General features: G+C 31.8%; 1 protein-coding gene across 1 annotated transcript in view; it reads left to right on the plus strand.

Annotated features, from left to right (window-relative positions):
• The first annotated feature begins 2,221 nt into the window (after nucleotides 1–2,221).
• The window catches only part of LOC141450475 (fatty acyl-CoA reductase wat-like), a 63,186-nt gene continuing 46,167 nt past the window's right edge, over nucleotides 2,222–19,240 (plus strand). Inside the window, exon 1 of the mRNA XM_074120960.1 lies at nucleotides 2,222–2,380. Coding sequence (XP_073977061.1) covers nucleotides 2,362–2,380 — 19 coding nt within the window. The 5' untranslated portion in view covers nucleotides 2,222–2,361. The remainder of the gene's footprint in view (nucleotides 2,381–19,240) is intronic.

Genomic DNA, 19,240 nt, shown 5'->3' on the forward strand with positions numbered 1-19,240 from the left:
TTTTAAATTAACACATTCGTCAAAACATACAAACAAGAACGACAATTCACAATTACTTATTATTGAACAATTTTAGAATTAAGGATTACATTTTTTATTAATGGCATTTATTTTATAACTTCTCTCTCCACTCCAGCCTTTTGGTTTTAACCATTCTGCATAAATTTAACTTAAATTTACATTGTTTCCGTCATCATATATGATTTTACTCTCATCAGCATATTCATATGTTCCTGCAATCGATTTCTTAGCTTGGGGACTCCCAAGCTCTATGGATAACGACTTTTTCTTGGACACTAAGATAGCTGGAAAAAAAACTAAAAACTGTTTTTTGTTAGAAATCCAAATTTAATTTGTAAATTTTTTTCGGTGCTTCCAGAAGAGAGATACAGGCACCAAGTTCATTTTTTCAAATGGGGAGGTGTGATTTTTATTTAAGAAATAGATTCCTATATTTTTGTTTAAGAAAAATTTACTTGAACGGTTTTTTTCTGTGAGCGATATTTTACAAGTTATGAATGAAAACATGATTCTTGTAAGAAATTTCAAAATGATAATATTATAACGGTTTTTTGATTGAATAAGAAGAAAAGTACTATTTTATTATAAATTTTACTCCTCATTAATATTACAGATCATGCTCGAAATGGTCTCCACCATTAGACATGCTCTTTCCCGTCAATTGTCCCTTACTGCCAAAGAAATATATTCGGCTTTAACCGAGTTACAGGCATCTACAATATTATTCTCTGCTTTAGTTCATCTACAGATGCAATCCCGGCTTGATTCCGATACACCTAGATTTAGAAATGCTTTTAGATAAGCAGAAATAAGGAAAGAAAGAAAAAAGTTAATCACCTTGTTTTTCAGGTATCCCCAAAGGAAATAGTCCATAGGTGTCAAATCCGGTGAACGAGGTGGCCACTGAATAACATGGCAAACAATATTGAGAATATTTGTTATTAAAGTAGAACTTCTGTCAATTTTTTTTTTTAATGTGGAATTTATTTACACATTTAATTAATATTAAATAGGTATTGAGAGTGCTCATTGTATTTAAATGACACTATCAAAGGAAACTTATCTCACTTTCCCACCGGAAATGTCTTGACAAGTATTTTCCACGGAAAATATTTCAAATAAACGTTACAGATGTACGTGTGTCAATAGTTGAAAAAAATAGTTGGACACGTTTTCGAGAAAAGTAATAAAACGGAAAAGTCGGATTCTGGTAATCTCATACTGTCCAAAAAGGTTAGTGTCATGTCCTTTGGTGGCCAATGAATTGGATTATGAATACATACAGGGTGAACCAGTAAGTATTGTCCATAAGCCTACTGTGTGTAGTACATCTGAAGTGGAGTTCAATGACGTATTGCCCAGCATCATATTTTCCACTGTTCTTGAGTGACGTCACTTTAATTTTTTTTCTAAAAACATTACTTTTTTTCTGCAATAAAAATGTTATTACTCAGAAAGTTTTAGTCCGAATTCGATTCTGATGACACGGTTAGAAAGACAGATAAATTTCCTAAAAATTGACACCATTTTGAAGCATAAGTTATTTTCCAAACAGCCTCAATCTTCCTCCGGAAACTGGGAAAATAAAAGTAATAGAAATTTTTAAGAAAACTCATTAGGCCCTTATGTGATCATTATCCGACCTAGGTGCTGGCACTTTTTTTAAAAGTTTCCTTTGTCTAATGGGCTTTCTAACGGTAAATCATTTTCCAGGATTCCTTTTATCTTCGTATGAGAAATTACGTTTGTTTTACAAGAAAACGTGTTCACTCAACAGTGTTAGTTATCAAGTTGTTTAATTCATTGAAAACTCTTTTAGATGAAAACATCTTTTCTGGCTTGTTTGAACATAAATAAGATATTTCTAATAAAAGATGCACGCTGCCATTGCGATTTTGTTTTGCCTCACAGTTTGAAGGTGTCATTTCGATATATATATATATATATATATATATATATATATATATATATATATATATATACAATTCTAAAAAACTGCAGATAGTTAGAATTAAATTATACATATAATCAAGTACGGAAGAGAAATCTATAAATTAGAACCTTAAGAACAGTGTTCTTCAAACCCCACATTTCCAATAAATACTAAATTTTTAAAATAAGACATTCACTGGAACTTCTGCTTTTAGATGGCGTAAAGAATACATAGAAGAGTTGCGAGGTGAAAGCCTGGGTCGGAGTATACGTTACACCGCTGGGAGAGGGGTTTAAGGAGATGATGGCAAGACTAGTCGGCGAACACTTGACAGTCAAATCGGGCGTGCCGTACGGTTCAGTACATATCAAGATTCTTCATCCTACATTTTTGCGGAAATATTTATCATGCCCCAGCTGGATATATGTAAGTTATTGTTATAATTTTTTTAAATTTATGCTACATTTTGTTTTCTTACAATTCAGTGTTTTTAAAAACATTTTATTTTCATTTCGTCTTAAACTAACTTTTAAACTAAAAACCAAAATATAATAAATTCAGTTCAGCAAACATAAATATTCAAGTTTATGTTTAATTATGATAATAAACTTAAAATGAAAGTCACTAAATAGGTAAACACACACAGAAAAAAAAAGCCTCTCACTCTAGAATTATTTTAATTTTTACTTTATCAAAATCATGATTTTTTTAAAATTTGCCTCTAAAAATCCAGTAAATTATTAACTTAATGGAGATATTCAATTCAGAGACAAAACCATGTTATAAGAATTGTTTTCACTAAATGATAAATGTTAAGAAAGTGACTGACTTACTCATTATCATTCGGACAAGAGTCTGGTCTTTTTACTTTGTAATTAATTACTAAAGATGTTACTTTTTAAAAATTTTAAAATTTTGTACAGTTTTTACGTAATTCTAATTTTCTCTATACGTAGGTATTTTATTTGATGACTATTTTGCCTATTTATCGCTGAAAAAGCAGTTTTGTTTAATATTTTTATTGTTACAATATTCTTCCCACTGTGGGGAAAAAAGTAAATAGATAAAAAATTTGTATTTTTCGGTTAAATATCTAATTTTCACTGGGCATATTTTTTTAAATTCATCATTGTTTCGCTAAATCTAAATTTAAAAATTTATTAAAACCTTAAAAAAAAAATTTATCGTTTTTGAGTTAATAACTAAGTAATATTTTAATTTTAAACTTTGTTAAATTAATAATCAATTTGGCTTAGGCAACTTACATTTCTTCTCCTACTCAGTATTTCCTACCAGGAGGCAGTGGCTAAAGAAAGTTTAACAAATAACTGCATCAACTAATTCAGTGATATCCAAGAATATGCTTAGATAGAAATTATTATATATATACTTTAGATAAAAGTTGTTTATTTGAGAGAGAACATAAACTAGAAAGACGAATAAAAAACTTTCTTTTTAAAATCGATTTCCGGTTTTTAAAATATTCACCAAGATAAATAAATAAACGTGAACTTAGCAAATAAAGAAATGTGTGTGAAATTCACGCTACTTACTATTTCTGAAGCGTTCACTGATGTACTATTACATCAAACTTAAATTTTCACTAATTATTAACTTCATTAATGCAATTAAAGCTATGGCAGTTTATGAAAATCTAAGTAAAAATTCTTCGTGATACTATACAAACTTTAGAGATAATCTTGAAGTCTTTGTAAGTGAAATATGAAGAAAAACAGAGTGTGGATGAGTAAAGTGGAGCTCTCGATTAGGAGATTTTAATCCGTAACCTTCTCGTCAGATTCTCTGGTAATATTTGTTATTAACTAATCTATCAAGTTTATACAATATTCTTGATTTTATATGATATTGCTATTTTCATTTGGGGTTCCTCTCTGGCGTTTTATATTTTTATAAAACTACACTCATAATTATGAGAAAACAAAATTTCAAGCTAAGTCAAGAAGTACACTTGAATTATCAAAGCTACTTAAATGGAATAGTTATTTTTTTCAGAGATCTTAATATTGGTGGCAGTAGTTGTCATCAGTGAAACGAACGACACTGTACCCTAAATACACAGATGCGGCCAGCAGAGTTGTAGTTGGGTCGTGTGCAATAGTTTGGATTTACCAAATCCATGGGCAAACACTAACTCATTAACACACTTCATTGTCAATCACTTCAAGATGTTAACCTCTATGCCCAAATGTTACACTCTAAAGAACCGCCGGATTTCTTTTACGTCTTTAGGGGACAGAGATTATGATATAGCGCTCCCTTGACAATTCATCCAGCCTTTTCTCTCTCCTCTAACTGGCAAACTACACTACACGTATGTGTACAGTAATTCAATCATTGAATATTTTCTTAGAAAACTAAATACCTCATGCGAAAAACTGCTTGTAGCGTGAATTTCAAATCTCTCTAAATCAAGATTATGACTAGTATTGTTGTGATTGTTTTTATTATTATTTAATCTTTTGGTAGAATCAACAATACCTTAGGAATACAATAATTGCCAACGTTTAAGAGAGATTATTTCTGACAAAATTATGCAATATTTAAAAGATATATATCTGCGAACTTACTCTCATTAGCATTTATTTGAGACAGAACATCCCAACCTTTAAAAATTACCAAATAATGAATATATACGTATTTTTTGACTAGAAATATGGCTGGCCATAAAATTTTGCAAAAATCCAAGAATTATGAACAACTGGTAAGAACCTCAGAGCAGACAGTATCCTTCACAAGTAAAGCAAATTAATCTTTATTCTCTCGCTAATATCTTAAAAGAAGAGAAATAAGTAAGAAAGTGAACAATTTTAAACCCCAGCATATCATGCTATCTTTAATTTTATCTATTGAAAGATGAAGCAGGTTGTTAGTTGATTTGTGCATCCTTTTTACAAATTAATTCGAATTTTTAAACTTATTGCAGCAAACTCAAATTAATTTTTTTTTTTATTGCCACTATTCCAGCACACTCATGAGGTATGAACGCATTTTCATCAAAAATCATCATTCAACATCAAGGTTTAGGTCTAGCGGATTTGACTTAGTATAGTAAACAAAATTTACGGAGGTTTGACATCCTTTCCTTATGCTGCACCATTGCCAGGCGATCGATTCTTCGGTCAGGTATCTCACACCGAGCTCCTTATATTTGTGGTCTAACTGTGAGTCCTGTGGTCCCTGTGCGATCGAAGAAAGCGGTCTCCAAATTGGGGCGAGTGGTCGCAGTTGGCGTGCCAACAGAACTGGGAGTGCCATGTCCTTATAAAAACCTCAACTAGGATTTTCTCTTAGTGCTTCGTCTTAGAATTCGCCTGATTGTCTCGACCATTGACTACTTACTACTTGGACATTAAGTTGTTCGATGATCTTTAACAAGAGGAATTTGACATTTCAAGTAATTGAAGAACTACACTTTTTTTGTGTTGTCCCCATTAACTACTGTTTTAGACTTAAATGGGAATATCTCATTAGAAGCCATTACTTTGCTTTTTCCACTAGAGATTTGGAATTTGTACAAAAGATCTCCAGATTGTGGACAATTGCTGCAACTCGACTCCATTAGCTGTCAAAAGGATGTCATTTGCTCATATGTCTTTGCTTAGACCTGACTCGATTCTCAGATAAGGACATTAATATATAATTAAATAAAGCGGGTGATAGTGGACATCCTTGTCGAAGACCTCTATTCCCTTTCACAGATTCCATTTTATCCTTGTAATTACCAAGCGTGAAGAAGTGCCTTAGTATAATGCTCTGATGACCTCAATAAGATGAAGCAGAATCCCTATCACTCGATCAACTCTATTGCTTTTTCTTAGTCGACAAAGAGAACTTATATTTCCAAATCAAATTTTCTTATCTTTTCTTATCAGCAGTTTTAATAGGAAGGCGCTGCCTGAGCAAGAATGACCTTGGCAAAACCTATACTGCTCCTTGGAAATTAGACACTTAGAGATTTGCTCAGGCCACCTAGTAACTGTGATAATTGGATTCTAATATTGCGCTAGATGTCTCATGCCGTTTTGTTAACTTTTTAAAAAAAAATATATAGGGTGTATGCGGAGGAGTGGTCGAAACTTCGGGAGGTGATTTAGCAGCTCAAATGCAACAAAAAATATTCTCTTCACTTTGGCCCGATTCTCAATAGTGTCCAAGATATTTGCATTTTTAACTTTTCCGTCGATATTCGCGTTTTCCACCATAAAAACGGCCGTAACTTTTTTGTCCTTTATCCTACAACAAATCTGCTTATTCCAAACGAAAGAGCATTAAATTTCCTATAAATTTGCTCAATACCGAGCCTCAAAACGTAAAACCCCAGTTTTCTGCATTTACACCCCTCTGTTCGGGGTAGGGTTTCATTAAAAACCCAAAAATCCATATGGTCTTGAAGCTCAATAAATGCGCAACTTTTTCTGAAATTATGTGACTCCTTGATTCATTAATCATTGAAAAAATACAGTTGAAAATTTTAACAAAAATCATCGACAAAGAATTTTTTAGACATTAAAGTAATAATTTCATTGTTAAGAGAAACGTTTTGAGGCTCTGGGTTAAGCAGATTTATAGGAAATTTAATGCTCTTTCGTTTGGAATAAGCAGATTTGTTGTAGGATAAAGGATAGAAAAGTTATGGCCGTTTTTATGGTGAAAACGCGAATATCGACGGAAAAGATAAAAATGCAAATATCTTAGACACTGTTGATAATTGGGCCAAAGTGAAGAGAATATTTTTTGTTGCATTTGAGCTGTTTAATCACCTCCCGAAGTTTCGACAACTCCTCCGCATACACCCTGTATAGGAAGAACTTTCGCGACGTTCCAATCTTCTCCACCAACAGAAGTTAAAGAGCTAAACAAATTTGGTTTCGAGAATTCTCCGTTTTTAAATTCCGTTAAGACCATTTCATACAAAGTATTTTTTATTTTGGCGGGCAAAGTTCCTCTAGGCTAAATCTAGATCCTCGAAAAACAGAGCATCTACACTTTCCGTAGAATCTACCTGAACAGAATCCTTCAATGTCAGCGTAGATATGTGTCAAGGCCTTCCTAATAATTCCTCCTATTCACCATGTGAAGCAGTTGAGTTTTGCTAATTCTCTTATTTCTTAACTATACTTTAAGCTCTCTCCTGCCAGCCTATATCATTTCGTACTATTTCCAGGATGACCTCCTTTTTTTCCTAACCTCCTTCATCATTAAGGCAAGAAAAATGATATATACTGTTTTTTCTTCTAATTAGTTCGCTAAGTTCATCTTCTCATATTCATAATCCTAATGAAATAAGCGATTTCCTTGTTTTCTGCAGCACTTCGTACCTGTCTGACTAATCAATCGTTTTAAAATTCCCTTTCTTATTGACATCCCTTTTTTAATTTATAAATTTCTAACAGAAGGTCTAGATTTTGTTTGTTATAAATAAATGCCAGATACATGACGTCATTTCAGCGTCGGTAATGACCATGACGTTGAATAATTATTATTTAGGCGATTCGCTCGGGAAATACCACTGACCACAGTTGACTGAGGCTAATGAAGTTACTCACGCTCTACACAAATAGTAGATTTCCTGCGAAAACAAAATTAAAGTTTTTTTGAAACAAGGAAATGAAAACGACATCTGTTCACTGATTGGTTAATACAACTTCAATTTGACTCAGAGCTAAATCTGCGTCAGAGATTTCTCCGTCCAAAATTTCTCAGTGTGGCTATTGAGGCAATTCGCTCGGGAAATACCACTGACCACATTTGATCGTGGCTAATGAATATTAAATGTTGGGTGGAAATAGTAGTTTTTTAGTTAATAATAAGCGTGCGAAACTGCCTTACAGACTTCTTGGACGAAGCTCCAAATTACCCATTGAACTCAAACGCTTAATATACCTATGTGGACTAGAGCTGTGGGGTTCAGCCAAACCTACAAACATAAGGACAGTACAAACATTTTAGTCAAAACTCCTCCGACAGATAGCTGACGCTCCTTTCTACGGTGACTAACCTCACTCTTCACAACGACCTCAACATTCCCTTTATAGATCAACTCGTCAAGAGTAAATACCAAAAATTCCATACTGCTCTCTCGACTAGCTCTAATCCTCTTGTACTGTCTCTCGCTTCCTCTGACATCCCTAATACTCCTCGTCGACTGAATCGCCAGTAGCCCCGCGACTTCCTTGTAGGCTGAAGGCCTAAACGCCATTATTCTCCTATCTCCTCCTCGTATTCTCCTCCTCACATTCTCCTCTCTCCTATAGAGAGTGCTACCGCTGGGTAGTTTCTCACCTCCTGCTCTCCTCCCGCACCTGTTCAACACACTCTCCATATTTACTGATTGCATTCAATGTATACAGATTGTAAATTACAAAACAAATTTTAAAAAAGTTAATAATAATAATTAATTTTAAAAAAATAGTACATTACAACAATTTATTCCGTCTTTAGTTTTTTAAATGCAAATTCTTCGTTTACCTAAAAAAAAAAAAAAAAGGGAGGAAATAATTCTTTCCTCAATGCGTGAACCAGTTTGCCAAGGTATCATCAAGAAGTATCTAAGTTGGTTTAATTAGGCTCTCTTGGTTTCATTTGGGTCTCTTTGATGCTGTATACCTGGAAAACTTCTCAGTAATGATCATTGTAACGAATCGCGGGCAAGTGACCAAAATACTAATTAGAAGTCAAATTACTGTTGATAATGAAATGTTGATTCGTCTTCCAGACTTCTTTTAAGCAACCTGTGGGATTCTGTGATGCATATCTCTATTAAATGGTTACGAATACATTTATAGCTAATGGGCATCTAGGCGAAAAATCTCTATTTAGAAATTCAATCAAATAAAAGTAATTTGAGCTTCTAAAAGAACGATGTACATTTGATTGCAAACTCTCAGAAAGAAATTGTAAGAACTGATTATAATTGCATAATTATCCTCCAATTGAGCTTGAAAGATTTCATTAATTCTACTTTTGCTCATACGGAATTTCCTGATATTTTATTTCATTCATTTATTGGTTGTTTTTGTTTTTACTCAATTAAAAAATTCTAATTTGTTAATGATTATTAATAAATTTTATGATCTATAATTTCTTATTCTGCGTGTTGAAGAAAACACAGAATCAGAAATAAAAAATTGAAATTAAATTAAATCAGCTGGTCTTGACGATAACATTATAGGAACAAAAGGATACCTGCTACACCTTCTTTATGGGAATCTGTTTAATTACTCGTATTAAATGTTATTAAACTATAGTGTCAAGTGCACTAGGGACTAACGCCATCTTATTAGGCTTCTGCTGCAACAATTATTTGAATTTCAAATTAGTATACATTTTCTTAGCTTATTCTTAAAATTCTTAACGCCCTGAAGGCATCTTTCTGAATAATACTGAATAATAGCTACAAACTAACACCGCTGTAAATATTTTTCTATAGGATGAATTTGTTGGCCATAAAATATCTTTTGAGTACAGAATTTTGCATCAAAATTTAATTATATGGCAAATTTTGCAACTTTATGTACATCAACCATAATACGCTTGCCTTCCTAGAGGAGCCTTTTATAGCTCACTGTCTGGTTATGGAGAATGATGAGAGACCACTGTCAGAAGGCCGGCAGTGCACTGATTAACACTCCGGGCACCAATGATTTCAGATTTTCTGTGCACTTTAGTTAAAAAAAGAAAGTTTTTTTACGTTCCTATTTCGATTTTTCTAATTAAATGTAATTGTTTCTTCTGGCAGGAATCTCCAACTCTAATTAGCAGCAATCTTGTTGATACTGACAACTCTAAATTGTTATTAGCCATATTACTACACTTTCCCTTTTATAGCTGCCTGAACTCATTAATCTTACTAAGATCAACAACCTCGCAGATTTTAGTTTAATTAATCACTATATTATCATGTTTACTGAAAAATCAATTGAATTAATAGCAAATCGAATTTCGCTGATACTTATCGATAATTAATCTTTAGAATTAAACAAGTAGTTTGCGGTCCCCCAGTTGAAAATTGAATTTTCTAAGTTGATTTTTTTTTTTCATTAGTAATGTAAGTTGTAATTTATTAGTCCTCATAAGTATAAAAAAGTATTATTAGCTAATAACGTTTTACGTTTAAAATGCTAACAAAATGGTATCTTCCAAACGTATTAGGTCTCGCAAGAAAGGAAGCTACTGCCAACTTAGTTTTGGTATACGACAGCTGTGCAGCGTAAAGCCTTCTCTTTCGATTGCAGCGTCCCAAGTGTTTGTAGATAAATCTGTCTGACCGGAACCGCCGTTTGTATAAGAGGTGTTAGTTTCGTTTTGCCGAAAACATGATACTACACATGTAGTAGAGCAACGAATTGTCGTGAAATTTCACATGAAACTGGGTAAAACCGCTACTGAAACTTATCTTTTATTAAAAGAAGTTTATGGCGATGAATGTTTATCACGTGCACAAGTTATTGCGTGGTTCAAACGTTTCCAAGATGGCCGAGAAGACGTCGGAGATGATGACCGCCCGGATCGCCCTTCCACGTCCAAAACGGATGAAAATATCGATTATAATTAATCAACATAACTACCGTGAGTTGCTTGCTCAACTATGTGAAAGAGTAAGGAAAAAAACGACCCGATTTGTGGAAGAACAAGTCATGGGTTCTCTCCATCAAGACAACGCGCCGGCTCACATTGCATTGTCTGTCAAGACGTTTCTAGCCAAGTACAACATCCCAGTTTTAGGCCATCCGCCCTTATTCGCCTGACCTGGCCCCATGTGACTTTTTGAAGTTCCTCAAAGTCAAATCTTCATTAAAAGGAACATTAAAGGAAGCTGTGAAAGAAAAAGAGGCACGCGTCATGCAGGAGCTAACAGAAAAAGACTTCCAGCACTGTTTCCAGCGTTGTAGGGATAGAGGAGGGGTGTATATTGAAGGTGATAATAACTAAATATGTATAAATTTAAAATAAAATGTTTTACAGCAATAGTCTCGTTATTTAATAGCCGCCACACCTCGAATTACCACTTTTCGCTTAAGAGAGGACCTCTTCTTGCAGGACAATTCACCTGATCAGTGGATATTTATATTCTGTCATTGTTCGTGGAATCTTCTGAGTTATCTTCAAGTAAATCCATGCTATCTCCTACATATTTGATTTTGTCAAGGTCACTTTAAAGGATAGAACTGTTGATTACCCCCAGTAGGAGCCGATGGAATCTTGGCATCTAAGCAGCTTACTTCTTGATACTGTTCGCAAGTTTAGAAGAACTACGCTTTGCACTTGACTAAAACGAGAATGATGGCTGTGAAAACATTCTAAAAGTCGTAAAATGATTTCATAAGAGGAAGAAGAAAAAGAAATGACCAGTTACCGGAAGGATTTATCTAAACTTGGGCAAAATGGGGTGTTTTGCCAACTTATCAGTTCGAAACTCTCTTTGAAATTTACCATGGTTTCTGGGAGAGTTGTGACGTTACCTATCCTTCAATAAAATCAGTTATCTTTTTAGAACAATTGGTGGGTCTTAAGAAAATTTAATCGGCAAGAGGAAGTCTTGAAATTGATTCAATTATTTTTTGTTAAAGTTAAGTTTCGGAAATTTTTATCACCTTGAAGTTGGTAGCAATTAATGAAAGCATATAAACTCAATTACCTATTCCCAGGCCATATTTATCAATAATATTATGATACTATTTGTACTTGAGTTAAACATAGTGCTAAAATCATTATCAGTCATGGCTATGATTAAAAATAATTTGAACAACCATTGCTAACATTAACTTCATGAAATAGAAGAGTGCACATATCTACCTCCTTACTCTAATTACGATGGCGTGTAGTAGCGCGGAAGTTATGTAATAATTGTTATTCATAAACACTGTCTTTACCATTCTAAATAAATATGGCCACTTAATTGGGAAACACTTGCCGTGTACACTTTTGCATGTTTATTTTAAATAAATATGTAAATAGTACTATTGCTTAGGAGTAAATAAAAAATATTTCTGCTGATATTAATCCATCGCCTCTCTTCTTTTTTTCTTAAATAATCCTTATACTTAGGAGAACATAGGAAGGTCTAATACAGTGATGGAGAACCTATGACCCGCGGGTCAAACACTGACCCGCGTAAGCTTTTTCACTGACCCAAATTGCTGGGCAACCATTTGTTTGTTTACGCGGGTTGATTTAGCTTTTTCTAATTGTGTGGATAATTTATATTCTATCTGTATTTTTTTCAATCATGCATTGACACAAAAGCAATTTAAATGCTATCTATAACCTTTAGTTTGATCATTACAGTTCTAAAACGCAAATTACGACAAATACTTTTGTAGTATTTGAAATAAAGAAAAAGTGTTTACAAAATATCAAATAAAATGTATAATTTTACTCATATTTTGTTTGTTAAAAAAAATCGACAACCCAAAGCAAATAACCATATTTAGATTTTTCTTCAGCACATAAAACACACTTTTGTAAGGTTTTGTTCAGTTATGTTTGTAAAAAGAGACTTCCATAGCACTTGTTTCGTCCCGTTTTACCCGTTAAGCCAACTGAATTTTTAAGATGTTTAGTTTTGAAAATATTCAGTTTTAAAATTTTTAAACTTAACTCTTGTGTGCAAATGGGCATTAGTGACCCAAGAGCTAGTACTAAAAACATATTTCCATTTTAACTTAATCCCAAAGATGTGCGATCTCTTGGGAGAAAATACTTTCGTTATGCAAATCTTACCCAATTCTTTCAGTTTTTAAAATTGTTTCTCTGCTTCTCATTTTGCCATTTTTTGGCCTAATGGAAGTCAATCTTTACTTTCTCATACCATCCCTAGACTAGACAATGATTGAATTATTTTAATGAATAAAATATTCTCATAAATTTAATGTGATTGCTTATTAGTAATCAATTATAGACCATATTAGTATGGTCTTTATACAAAAACGTCTTTAGTAGCTATAATTTCTTCTCAAAATCATTTAATAGTAAATAAACTGAAAATCTCAAGCCTATAACTTTACTCCTTGTGGTTATGATATCTTTTTACATGTAATTTAGCTTCAAAAGCTTTGTGCTAAAAAGCTTTACAGCATCATAATACTCGTACTTCTTTCTTTCTTCTGTATTTGGCATGAAACGAACAGATTTATATTTTCCTTTTCGCTTTTTTTTTCATTATAAATTTGTTGAGCCCTCTAGAGTGACATCTGTCCCCGTTACGATATCCATGATACCATAGATCGCAAATTAACAAACCATTAAAATAAATGAAGACGTTTATTATATAAAAAAAAATTGATCTTTTAGAAAAGCAAGGTGGGTAGCTTTTTTAGTCCCCATTTTTTTTGTTTTGAAGTGATGACTAATATGATGAGTGTGCATTGTGTAACCTAAAAGAGTGGGTTAGTGTTGAACCATTTTCTTGGTATATGTCTAATTCTTAAAGAATTTAGGACAGGTATAATCAGGAACAGCCATTTGTTAATAACTTGAACGGGGTAAATTGGCTAAGTTTATCAACTATTGATGTTTACTGGTATTTGTGATTTGGAATTCATTAATTGAATTCTTTTAACTAAGGGTTGAAAACTTATATATGTATTTGCTAAAGATATCTTTTCAAACAATGCCATTCTATTAATTATGCTATGGGTTCTATTTGTACAAAGAGTGTGGATAAGACTTGAAAATAATTTTTGATAATGCCCAATTACTTTTGGCAAATACCCAATACTTAAAGAGTGCAGATAGTTTTTTTTTTTTTTTTAAAAAAAATCTACTCTTTCTGAACCAGAACTTAAATGAAACAAATTTGCAACATTAAACAGATTTTGAACATTAAATATGCTTTCATGTCTAGGAATGTTAGAAGCCAAATTTAATTTTTAGTTCTTTTACACACATTTGTAACTATTATTATTGATTGATAAATAATATTACTCATTTTTATATGTATATATTTATGTATTATTACCTCAATTTTTTACAATACAATTTTAGTATTATAAAATTTAATTTAATCACAGATGAACTTTGGCAGACGTTCTAATTGAGGTCTCATAGAGATGTAAAGTTTTCTTTTAACAAGAATAGTAATTATCATTTACAAATAAAACATCCTTAACTAACGTCCTGGATTTAACTAGAAAGAATTAAGTATAATTTATTACTAAAAATTGTAATTACATCAGAAAACTAGGTGACTTAGGCTGACATAAATTTGGTAGGCAAAATAAAAATTAAAAGTCAAGGATTTTATAATATTTAGAAGGAAATAATATTTAGAACAAATTCCGGTTTGCATTTCTAATTTTTGTTTATAATTCGTAAACACGCACTCCGCCTTTTTTGTCATTTTTACTTTTTTTTTAATTATTTCCTTGACCAATTTGTTCTATAAGTTGATGTCCTTTACGATAAAGGAAATCCACACTGTAAGCAAGTTATCGTTCTACATTGATTTATCTGATAACCGGTTTAGAAATATTTGTTGCACTTCATGAAATCAAAATTCTTTCTAAATAGCTTCATTTACGTTTTTAGTTCAAGCAATTAATGTGTACCTTTCAAATGTTTTGCCTTTTTATTTTATTGCAGAATTTGCTGTTAATTAGTTTAGTGTAGCAGATTTTCCAATATACCCTAAGATTCGTTGTAATTAAATAAGCAAATTAGTAAATATGCAAGCAAATAAACTTCCAGATAAAATGTGAATGAAGTTGTGAATACAAAAATATTTTGGTTCAGGGAGTTAATAAATTAATTTAGAAGAGAAATGTTGTATAAAGAATTATTTTCTAATGTGAGGAAATCTTTTGAGAAAGCCAAAATTTAGAAATAAATACAAATTTTAGTTACAAAACACTTTTTTAAAGGTAAATTTACTTACTTTTGTGGAAGATGTGTAATAAAATAAATACTGTTTTTAAAGCCAGAGTTATGTTACATGAGAATGAATCAACAATCAATTCGTTATGAAAACAACATTGCAAATTTTTGCCACTTGAAATCTTGAAAATAGTTTTTTACTTTTTAATAAAGTGCCACAGATTAGTTATTTTAGACTTCCAGAAAAAAATATTTAACTAAAAATGTTTTAAATGCTCTTATTTGGATTCTTATTTATGTATGTCTTGTATAAAAAAATTAAAATGCACGTGAGTAAATAAAGAATTAATTTGAAATAAATACAACAATAGTGCATTAGTGTGAAATGAGAATCTTATTTACTCTCGAAGTTATAACTATGGCTGTTAATGAATTGCAGTGGCCAAACTTAATTGTTATACAATCCAACTGTTTTTTTGGTTTATGAATAATTAATAAAGAATATTGTTATGCATTTTCTTTATAATCTTATTCCCTATCTATCGCTTTTGGAAGGGTTTGCATTTTTGCACCGAAAATAGATGATGAAAACCTACCTAGATGTGATCATATTTTTTTTATTTAATTTTTTGTTTGTTTGATTGTTTAGGGACCCAAATAGCACTAGGTGATCACAGAGAACCTCTTAATTACCTCCTCATAATCCCGTAAACGGTTAATCGTTTTCAAATAAATGTTCATCATGAATAGGATACGTTCATACACTATACCTGAACTCTGTTCATAAATTTAGTTTTCTGATGTTTGATTATGAGCACCATTCTTTCAGCTATATTTCAAGTGCTTTATCAGTTTTCAGTTTACTGTTGATTATACCTTACATCATCAGAATTTTAGTAAATAATTTTGCCAATCGTTTGCATTTAAGCAGCTCTGTCAGCGTTTTCGATGGCTAGAGTGCAAAAACATCATCCTTTTGCATGAAGTTAGCCACAATTCATCATCCAATCATGGGCCATACTGAAATCATAGAATAAACAGTTGCTTCAGATAGAGCCATAGTTATAGTGCGATAATTAGTTGTTCCGCCACTTTTCTTTCGGTATATATAGCCGAAAATCTGGATGATGCAGCAAGATATTGAAGAGCTCTGAGGAAAGAGGAGTGAGTCTTTGATTTTACACTCTATTGGATAATTAAGTAAATACGCGTATATTCTAAAACGGTTTCATTAAAGTGGCCATCCTTTGAAAGAAAAGTTCTTTCAGTACAAATTATAAGTTATAAGATGCAAAATTTAGTTGCGTCCATTGCGGTTAGAGGAATTCAAGAGCAACTCAATTGCGGATTTTTACCCCTTACACTCATTGACCTTATTGCTCTTATTTATAAATTTCCAACCTTCCAAGGTAGCATCGAACATTTTTCTCAGTATTTTTTAGTAGTTTCACCGTCATTCGTGTTTCAAAAATCGGAGTAGTGCTTATAAAAACGAATGATCATAGACAAAAGAAATGTGCAAAGAAATAATGTAAATCACTCTCATACTACAATTTTAATCATATTTAAATCGTTACTGATTTTTAATTCAAGGCATTATTTAGAAAAAATTCAAAAAGGAAATTAGATGATTTCCATACCAAGTACATGGATGAGTGGTGATTCATAAAGGAAAGAAAAGATTTATTTTTGTATGAAAAAACACGTATTGTCATAAATGAATAATTTTAAGGATATTTATAAAACGAATGTAAATAATAAAACAAAAACCTTATTTTAATAATGTACATTACAAAAAATAAAATAAGATAACGAAAATGCGTTTTAATAATAACAATAATAGTAATAAAAATAAATAAAGAACGTCCTTGTGCGGAGGAGAGTTAAAATGAAGTAATGACGCAATCTGTCCATCTGAAGTTCACTTGACCTTTGAGTAATCGCCTCCTAGTAGTTTGACCATTACTGAAGAGTTTTTCATCTTGATTAAGTTGCTCATTACTTTTCCCATTTTTCTTCTGAACTCTTATGATTGTACTTTTTGTTTTATATGTTTGTAACTTCCCCAGTAATTTACGTCATAAACTAGTCAGAATCTAAGTCAATAATCTTTCTTTAAAAAAATAACTTGGTATTTCCCAAAGGATTCGAAGGGAGAAGCACGTCTCTTACGTCTAGGTTGATGAATTATAATTCTACGAAAAAAATATAGTGTAAAACTTCTCATGTTTTCCACATCTGTAATTTAGGTAATTGTTTTTCTTGGTTTAACTTTGGAATTTTCGTTCTATCATCTTTACAGAAATCGTCATAGGCCTTCCTAAACTATCTTTAAAAAAAAACAAAAAACAAAAAATTCTTGAAGCCATTTTCGAGATAATTTTGGAAATGAGTGATCAAAGATTACCAAGAATATGTTACCAGAAGTTGTTGAGTATTTCGTTATTTAATTCGGACTCACGATTTAGCTGGGCAGCCCAGTTAAAAGTTCTCCTGCAACCAATTAACCGATCTGGCATAGTATATTATATTGAAGATGCCTTTAATTTAAAAAAAAAAAATGCAGAAATTTTAAAGTTGTACCGAGAATATTTAATTAATTTAAAGTATTGTTGAATAATACAAGTATTCAACAATCTAGATATAACAGTATGTAAAAGTTTTTAACCCCTTAATTGAAACACAGTCGTACCTAACATATAAAATACCGTTTAATTGTTGTAAATTATTATTCTAACTTAGGACAAGTGGAAAGTACTCAATAAAGTTAACCTAAGATCGATTAATAAGCAAAATAGATCTGCAGTTGGATCGTGAATTATGTCGATTATAAAAGAAAGAGGACCTGGTACATATTCTTGTTGAATGCCCATTCTACAAACCTATTAGAGAGTATTACCATTCTGATAATGTAGGGGAACTTATTGAAAAATTGTTGAACCCAGACACTGTCAATTTAGCTCATGTTTTGTTTAAATATGTAACATGCATTTTGAAATTAAGACATTTTCTTTCAATATAAGTATGAATGGTTTTATAAAAACTTATTATATAACTTTGGTCTGCATAAGATAATTCATTTATTTAATCTGTATTTGTAATTATTAATTTTTGGTTTGTTTATAATTGTCTGCGATTAATCTGTATCTTAACGCCACCATGCTCCTTTGTATAGGGACTACCCCTATAACAAATAAATAAATTGAATTGCATTGTGAAGGACTTCATTGTCAAGTTCAACTGTCGACAACTTTACAATAATTTCCTATCTGATCGCTTCTTGATGAAAGATTGAGAATACTACGAAAAAAACTGTTTTTTTCTTTCTTCAGTTGGACAAGAGCGCACATAAGAACGATCGGATATCCTGGCAAAATCTGCGGCCTTTACAAACTGTTCTAGAAGAAAGATTCAGCAAACACCCTCTTGCATAGCTTTACAAAACATCAGGAGAAGCTCAGTTTCTGTAAATGGGAGGAACATTGGAGAACTTCACTGTAAGGAGCTATCATACGGAAGTTCTTTCCAAGAATGTCAGACAGACTGAAGTTGAAGAGCTGGAGTCTCCAATTACAACTAATGACAGGACTTGGAAAGCTTAAGAGAGTATTTAGCCCGTTTTGGTCGCTTGGACTCCGCTAGTTGTCCCATTGACTAAATTGGAAATCAACGGTAGACAGTCGTACATCTCATGTTCCAATGCCCGCTTCTAAACTCAGCTAGATCTCTTGGGCGGCATTTCCACTTTGTATTGTTTATAATTTGGCCAGTAAGTGACTGGACAATTTTAGTGAAATCCAAAAAAATACAACAGTTTGGTGCGTTTATAAAAACATTGATTACGACATTTTGTGACTTTATTAGACTTTAAATTTTTTTAAATTAAATATAGTTGATTATGTTTCGTTATACGCATGTTAAATTAGACACATCTAATTTTTAATTTCATAATTCAGTACAATATTATATTATATAATTAATCAAAGTTATAAATTGTAACACTACATAATGTGGTGCATGTTGAAAAAAAGATTTTAATAATAATAAATTAAAACAGACCGTTTTAAAACCATCTCAACACGGATACTTCAAGTGAAAATCAAAATAAAAAATTTGAACTATTATAAAACCACTCAGTAGAATTTAGTGCTGAATTTGTCGGCGTTACTAGTTTCGAATGTGTGCAAAATAAAAGAGATTGAAATTGAACTGATGTGTAGCTAGCTTGCTGTGTTACTTTTATTACTAAACAAAATACTTAGCCCGAGTCGCGTTCAATACTAAAAAAATTTTAATTTTTATATCTTGTACAAATTAAATCTTAAAAAAATTATAAGAACTATATCCTTTTATGCTGTTTTATTTTCCTATTTTGTAACCTAATATATTTCCCCCTTATAACATTAAAATACGTAATTAGATAATGAATTATTGAAATATTGGTGAATGGTG

Source organism: Rhodnius prolixus, unplaced genomic scaffold, assembly GCF_049639745.1.
Source record: "Rhodnius prolixus isolate KJV_2025 unplaced genomic scaffold, Rpr scaffold_2, whole genome shotgun sequence".
Classification (NCBI taxonomy): domain Eukaryota; kingdom Metazoa; phylum Arthropoda; class Insecta; order Hemiptera; family Reduviidae; genus Rhodnius; species Rhodnius prolixus.